This window comes from Lemur catta, chromosome 11 (assembly GCF_020740605.2).
Source record: "Lemur catta isolate mLemCat1 chromosome 11, mLemCat1.pri, whole genome shotgun sequence".
NCBI lineage: Eukaryota > Metazoa > Chordata > Mammalia > Primates > Lemuridae > Lemur > Lemur catta.
In genome coordinates, this window is record NC_059138.1 from 2,168,320 (window position 1) to 2,176,264 (window position 7,945).

A 7,945-nucleotide genomic window follows, 5' to 3' on the forward strand; every position below is an offset into this window, starting at 1 on the left:
TTTGTTACAAATGAGTTAATGTAAAACAGAAGAATTAATTGAACCCATTTCTCAAGACTTTTTACTTTCCAAAGTGCCATACTGTTCTTACACATTCCTTCACAAGCTTGAGTTTTTTAGTTATGCTTTTGTAACGGGCTTGAAATCAATCTACAGTGGTCAGGATGGCCCGGCAATCTCAACACCCAATGGCAAGCAGCCCCGCTCTCCCCAACGGACACCAGCACGGGGGGCGGGGGGCGCCCTCCGCGCCCGGGGACACAAGGCCAGTGTCACCGCTTAATGCCCGCCAACACTGAAGACGGGTCTAACCCCTCAGGCACACTGCAAGCAAGGAGAAAACACAAGTCCTCGGTTGACCACGAACTGCACACCGGGGAAAAGGAGGAGCGAACAGGGCAGGATGACAATGGGGAAGGAATGCGGGGGAGAGGACTGAAGGGGCCGGACACAGAGTCGGGGCCGGCGCGGGCCGCGTCTGCCGCGGGCGGAAAGGCCCGGCCTCGTCCCGCTGCCGGCCCCACGTACCTCCGGCGCCTGCTCCGCCGCCCGCTCCCAGGGCGGCCGCCATGGTGCTCGCTGGGCCCGGCCTTCAGCCTCGCCCCACCAAGCCAGCTGGCGGGCCGACGGGCCTGGTCCGGGCCCCGGGACTGGTGGCGGAGGACGGGGACGGGGGCTCGGGGGCAGACCGCGTGCCAGGACCGGAGCGAGGAGGACGCAGAGGCGAGGCCGGGCGCGTCGCGGTCCCCGGCAGCCCCTTCGCCTCCGCGGGAAGAAAACAACAAACTACCGCAACATGGCCGCGGACCCGCGCGCCGCGGTGCGCCCTGGGAAGATGGAGGCCGGGCGGCGGGCGCGGGGCCGGGGGGCCGGGGCCGGGGCCTGCGAGGCCGCCTCCGCGGGACGGGCGGCGCGCGTGGAGCGCAAACAAACCCTCGGCGGCCGCCTCCGCGCAGCCCCTGAAGCCCAAACGTTCAAAGCAGGGCAGGGACGACTGCGGCCGTGGGTGGATTCCGGGTTCTCGTCGTAAAGCGCTTTGCAGGAGTCGGCAAAACGGCGTTTTACGGCAGCCGGTGGCCCGGGGCAGTGGGAGCGCGACGGCGCCCGGCGTTGAACCCGGATTCGCCGGCTGGGCGGCAGGTTGGGGCGGGGGCGGGGAAGGCCTGCAGTCGTGGGCGCCGACGGGGTTGCCGAGGGGAGGAGAGGGAGGCACAGCTCAGGGCCGGGTGCTCACGTGGGCGGGGACGCGGTGTCCCCGGGTCGGGCAGTCGCGCACGCGCACTGGTACCGCGCCCGCACGCCCAGCCAGCGAGCCCCAAGGTCCCCGCACGGCGACCCGAGCCCCAAGACCCCCCACACGCCCAGCCACCGAGCCCCAAGACCCCCGCACGGCGACCCTCGCCACCGAGCCCCAAGGCCCCTCGCACCCCGCGCAGCTGGTGCGGTGGGCGGCTGTGCCGCGGCGGGCTCCGGTGCTCGCTGTCCTCGCCTCGTGGGCGCTGGGGACAAGGCGCGAACACACGACGGCGCCCGCGTCCGTCTCGGAGCTGGCGTTCGGCGGCGAGAAAGGCTGAAAGGCTAGATGGCAGTGAGTGAGCGGGCAGGAGGTGCGGGCCCGGCGGCCAGGGAGGGCCCGGGGCTAGCGGCCGCGTCGGGGTTGGTGGCCGTGGGGTCGAGGACACACGAACTGCAGACCCTGCGTCGTCGGGATGGGGGCGGCGCGGGGAGCGCAGGGCTGCCGGGGTGGGCAGGGGCAGAGCACGCGCTGGACTTCAGGACATCTTTCTGACTGTGGGGCCTGTGGAAAGGTTTCAAGAACATAATTTACGTAAGATTTGTGCTTTAGAAAGATGCCTAAGCCAGCAGTGTGGCGACCTGTCAGTGTGCAGGGGCGTGAGGCTCGCGATCCCACCCGCGGATCAGAGCTGCGGTCCCCAGCCCCCAGGCCACGCATCCACGCCTGGCCTCCGCCTCCCCAGCCCCCTCCGTAGAAAAATTGTCTTCCCTGACACTTAGGAACCGGCTGCACAGCAGGAGGTCACCAGCGAAGAAGAAGCTTTATCTGTATTTACAGCCGCTCCCCATGGCTGCTGTCTCCGCCAACCCCCCCCCCCCCCCCCCCCCCCCCCCCCCGCCTCCCCGCCAAATTGTCTTCCCTGAAACCATTCCTGGTGCCAAAAAGGTTGGGGACCGCTGGATTATAGATAGACATATGGAGATGTGGGAAAACAACCATGTATAATAAAACGTTAATGGTAGAATCTCTGCAGTTAACAGAATGTTTACTGGAAAATTCATTCAACTTTTGTATATGTTTGAAATTTTGCATAATAAAATATTAAGTAAACATTCCTGGATTAATAACTAATGTAAATAATAATTATCTAAAATAAAAACCAAAAACAGTTTTAAAAAAGAGCCTTTTTATTCAACTGAGAAATCACTATAAAAATAAAATAAGCCTTGTAAGCAACCTCCTCAAATAACGGTCTCCGTTAGAAAGCACACTGATACATCCACATTTAAGTGGCTTAAACTCATCACCTTTCATTATGTTTTGAAATATGGAGGGTGGAATGCCTAACTCAGAAGATGTTTTCCAAGGTGATTTCAGTGGTGATCTTGAGGTGGATGTCTCAAAAAAAGAAATTAACAAAGATGAAACAATCTCATAGATATCTTATACCTGAGGGAAAGACATCTATCTCAGTTATAAACCATTTGAAACAATATCTCTAAAACAAGAGTCTCTAATCTTTTTTGATCAAACACCCGTTGGAGACATTTCTGAGCTTGGACATCTAATGTTTGAAGATCTTGATAAATTGGGTAAAGATTTAACAAACCTCCTTTCCTTATCTACAGACAAATTTCACCTTGGGTTAACTTTCTTGCCCTAGAAACCTGATGCAGGTGGAGTGTCAACTGTAGTATCAGACAACATTGCTTATAGTAAAAATTGACCTCTGACTTGTACACAGCCTCTAGCTTAAAAGCACTGAGTAATCCTTAAACATCTGGTGGGAAGCCATACCTTTAGCGTCTCCTAAGTGTAGTTGCTCTTAACTGAGTAGGGATTTTAAAAGATAAAACTCAGTACGAATATGAAAGTTACTGGTTCCCATGTGCCAAGGACTTCTGAGCCAAGCCCATGTCCTCACTGTATTCCACCTGAGCTGCATTTGAGAAGCCAAGAGTATAGGTGCCCGTGTAGACGGCGATAAGGGACACCTGATGCTGCCTGCGCTCAGTATGTTTCTTCTCTATCCTCCCAAGTGGAGTTGCTGCCAAGTGCAGCATTACTTGGCATAATGCTTGGCCAAGTATCAAAGGTAAAACCTAAGAAGACCTCAAGAGCAGTACAATTTCATACATATTCTAGTAAATACGGTATCTTAAAAGCTTAGCTTTTTTTGTAGATAAAAGCAAATGTGAAAGCCTTCCTTTTGATACGAAGGACTGGAAATTCTAGGGGCCCCCTTGCTACAAAACAAATTCTTCAGCAAACATTTTTGTTGTTACTGTATTGCTGGGTTTTAGGAATTAAGTCTCCAAGGGATCAAGAAAGAAACAAAAAACAAAAACTGAGCCAAAACCTGAGCAGTAAGTAGTGAGCATACAAGAAAGGGAGGGTTTCCCTGAGTGAAGTCATCCTTATTAGCACTGCAACTAAGAAACAAATTCTTGGGCTTCTTTTGAGGTGAAGGAATCTGAACCTAAGGCTCCCAAATTAAGCTGGAAATCCTGGAAGTGCTTCTTCAAATTATACTCCCAAGTTTTTCACAATGTAAGATCAACCTTACAATCAAAGGTCACAAAATACACGAAGGAAGAAACTACCGTAGGTGAGAGAAACATTCAAACTAAAGATTGACCTGCCAGGGACCTCAGATACTGAAATTGTCAGAAAGGCAAATACATGAAATGTTTAAGGAAATAAAAGATGAAAGTGAGAAATCAAGAAGAGACTATCCAGAGTGACCAGAGAGTTCTTTACTTCCCTTTTCCTACCTTTTCCTTCCTGAACAATGTTATCCTGAAGCCATTAGATGGCACTGATGGTGGTGTGGTAAAGAGGTCTGTGCTGGCCCAGAGTATCGGAGCTCAAGCATCTCTTTCAGCCCAGGCCCAGTGAGAGGGCTGCCCAGCACGGGATGTCAGAGCACCAAAAGGTGAGGAGTGTGTCCCTACGAATTGTCAGACTGACGTAGGAAGCCTCCTGAGCAGAATGAGGAGGGCATCCACATGAGGGGTCAGTTCACCATGGAGAGCCACACCTGGGAAGGTTACCAGGACATCAGCCTCAGGTGTGGGCCCAGCAGGGAGATTCAGGGCCTTACTGAGATGAGGTGGGAGTAGCCAGGGTTGGGTGGACTGGGATGTCAGAACACAAGTATCGTGAGAGCTCCACACAGGTGGGAGGCAGGGCTCAAGGAATCAGAACTCAAGCAGGTAATGAGGATGTTTGCATGGACGAAGTGGTGGTAGCAAAGATGGAATATCGGTTATGAATAGGGAAATTGGTCAAATACTAAGAGTAATGAAGCTAAGTTTCTCACTGTCAGAAAGGGGAGTTGCTTACATGAAGAAAACACTAGTGTTACCCTGTGGTGTGTTATTGGACAAGAAGGAATCAGAGTGATCTCATTCATTGTTTTTGATTTTTTAGCAATCTCTTTCTGACCAATTTTTTTCATAATTTTGATAATTGTTCATAGCTATAGATCCAAATATATGTATGTCTATATGTGTATGTGTTTGTGTGTTTCTATGTCCATGAAGAGGGCCTGGTGAACAGCAACTTGATATTATTGAGCACGTCTAGCACCTAGATCTTGGCTTCTAAATACCACTGTTAAAAAGCAACCAGTATTACTTGGAAAAAATAACTGATTTCAGAGCATGGAAAGTACAAAATGACACTGGAACATTCTGTTCCTTCCAAAAATCAAGGAAGTGCTTAAATAGTGATAGGTTTTGTCAAAAGGACACAGAAGTGAGATTTAATGGGCTTCCACTGGCCAAAGCAGTGAGTAGATGAGCATCAAATTAAATAACAATAATAGATTATGGTGAACTCAATGAAACAGGAAACCATGTGTCTATAGAAATATAAATAAAAGAATGATGAAATTTTTATGAAAACAGTATATCAAAATTGTTGCGAAGTTCAACCCTAGAAAATACTCATTAATTATATAGTGGAAAAAAATAAATTTCCAGTGGAAAAGCCTAGAAAACACCCTACTTGATCAAAGTAAACATTTTTCAGTAATGGGTTAAATAAAAAATTGCCACCTAAGAGAATACAATAATAAGAGCATCACTTCTGTGATAATCCTACTACTCCGCTTAAGCAACGGGAGATGAAGTACAAATATGCTAATGAACTGCAATTGCACCATTCTGGTTTATGAAGCAAGAATTTGTTCCTTTTGCTAATGATGGCTTGTGTGACATATGCGTTATTTGGTGTTATTCTGTTAAACTGTTGCTTCTGATCATGTTTTGGAGGCATGTTTAAAGTGTCCATCTAGAGACAGTGCTCCTGGGCACCACAGAGTGCTGGCTGCTCCCCCCTGGCTTCTTACGTTCCTCCTTTGTTGTTTTGCAAATGGGAAGCAGGGAGAAGTCACTGCGGGAGCACTGAGGCCAGTGAAACAAACAAAGCTCACACCTTCATACGTGCACAGCCCGCCCATGAGGTGTCTTCAGTATCACGGTTTTCCGTTTTGTGGAGCGTGTATACAATTACTGCATACTATTAATAACACTGGGAATTGTGTAAAGGCAAATAAAATATTGCTTCTGAATGTGAGAATGTTAAATAACTATCTAAATTAAATCTATCTGATTTCACATACAACTTATCTTTTATCATTTGTCCATGTTACACCTCTGCTTCCAAAATTAGTTCAAGCTCCCATCTTTTTCTTTCTAACATTGTTTTATTTTTCTGAGTCCAAATTATCTGCATTGTCTGAACACTCACGATCGTCACATTCACGCTCCCACTACGCCAACCTAGAACTGTTTACTCACGTGTGCCCCCTGCCTTTGGGTTTGCCTTCCAGGGGCCCACAGCCCTTGGCCGCCAGTGTATTTGCTTCCCGTTAGCATTAGATGTTCATCCAGCAAACCGTGTTGAGACACGCGGGGCCTGGGCCGGGCAGTGGGGGCATACGCTGAATACCGTGCTGTTCCTACTGTTCCTCCCCACACGGAGCCTCAGTTACTGACCTTACAGCACCCCCACCCTGGAGCGAGTCTGCAAGATCAAGTTACTAAAACATGTTCTTACTGAAAGAAGTTAGATCTCCCCAAAATATGGCATGTACAAATGAAAGGGCGGCCTTGCAAAAATAACAGGAAAAGAACCTAATCCCACAATTTCCCGAGCAATGGTTAAAGATCAATCCCGAGTTCTCTCACTAACAGGCACGCTGCAGGAGTTCTGTTATGCACAACCCCTGAAAAGAGATGTAAATCTCCCTCTTTGGGTGGAAAGCCTGGTGGGTGCTCATGGCGGGTGGAGAGAGATTTCTCACACAGAGATTAAGATATATAAAAATAAAAATTTATTTTATCCTTTAGAGGAGAGAGAGAGAGAGAAAGAGAGCAGGCAGACGCGTGGCATCCCAAAGAAGAAGGGGGTGCCAGCAGCGAGGCCAAGTGTCTTGCTGATTTATTTTAAGAGGGATGAAGAGGAAAAAAGCGATAGTTGTCAGCTGACAACAAAAGCGGCAGCAGGTAGATAACAAAAACTGCAAGGATGTCGAAGTCCAAGACTTGGTTTCCTGCCTTCCCTTGGAGAAGGGATCATCACAGGAGATGTGACTCTGCCCTCAGATGTGGCTGAGGCTGTAGCTCCTTCTCCTGCTGTTTACTGGGGAACTCTGTAAAAGCAGATTCTCAAAAACAATTCTGAAGGGGAGAGATTTACATCTCTTTTCGGTCCATTCAGCTCTTTTCAGAAGTTGTGCAAAACAGAACTCCTGCAGGGTGCCTGTTAGTGAGAGAACTCAGGACTGATCTTTAACTGTTACTGGGGACGTTGTAGGATTGGGTCTTTTCCTGTTATTTTTTGCAAGGCTGCCCCTTTCACTTTGAAAATTGTTTTTTTAAGAATCTGGTTTTTTACCGTCTAAAGAGTTCCCGGGTGAACAGCAGGGTGTGAGCTCCAGGCCTCAGCCCTACCTGGAGGACAGAATCACCTCTCCATGACAATCCCTTCTCCAAGGAAAGGCAGGAGAGCCAACCTTGGACTTTGACGTCCTCGCAGTTTTTTGTTATCTACCTGCTGCCAGCAAGAAAGAAAGGGGCAGATGCAGCAGTTCCTCGACCGTACCTGCCATGTTACAACCCTCTCTAAAAAGCCCCAATAGCTGGTTTTCGGGGCAGCACATTCTTCCCTTTCCACCTCTGCACTGGTCCTCCCCCCGCCCCCACCCAGGGAAAATAAACTTCTTTCTATCCGAATCTCTGGGTGAGAAATCTTTCTCAAAACCTGCATGTACCAGCATCTCCACCCTAACACAAAAGCTGGCACTGTCATTCTAACATCCGTAAATTCAGTTCCTCAAGTATTGCCTGCTGCTTGTATAAAGAAATCTGGCCACTGGTTATTGCAATTGAAAAGTTACAATGTAACTTACCATTTTGGCTAATGACAAGCCTCCTGAAACCGTGCCTCTGTGGGCATCCTGAGCATTTCTTGGGTGCTTTTATGATGTTGAGAGACCTCGCTGCAGTCACCGAACATGTCTGGACCTTGATTTCCTCATTTATACTTGAAGTGGAGAGGCTAACATTTCCTAAGGTACACAACGATATCCCAGCTACACAATCAGTACACCATCAAGTTCTTGTAGTTTCTAAAACTTCAGGAAGGATCAATGTCCTGGCACAGGTTTTAGGAAAGGAAGAAACCCTGTGTCCCCATTCC

General features: G+C 49.1%; 1 protein-coding gene across 4 annotated transcripts in view; it reads right to left on the minus strand.

Moving 5' to 3' along the window:
* RBM33 (RNA binding motif protein 33) overlaps nt 1-829 on the minus strand; it is a 115,650-nt gene extending 114,821 nt beyond the window's left edge. For 2 of the 4 annotated variants that reach the window (XM_045564613.1, XM_045564610.1), the window contains exon 1: nt 529-829. In XM_045564613.1, coding sequence (XP_045420569.1) covers nt 529-571 — 43 coding nt within the window. In that variant the 5' untranslated portion in view covers nt 572-829. The remainder of the gene's footprint in view (nt 1-528) is intronic. The other 2 variants (XM_045564612.1, XM_045564611.1) reach the window with 1 other exon arrangement.
* Nucleotides 830-7,945: the final 7,116 nt, after the last annotated feature.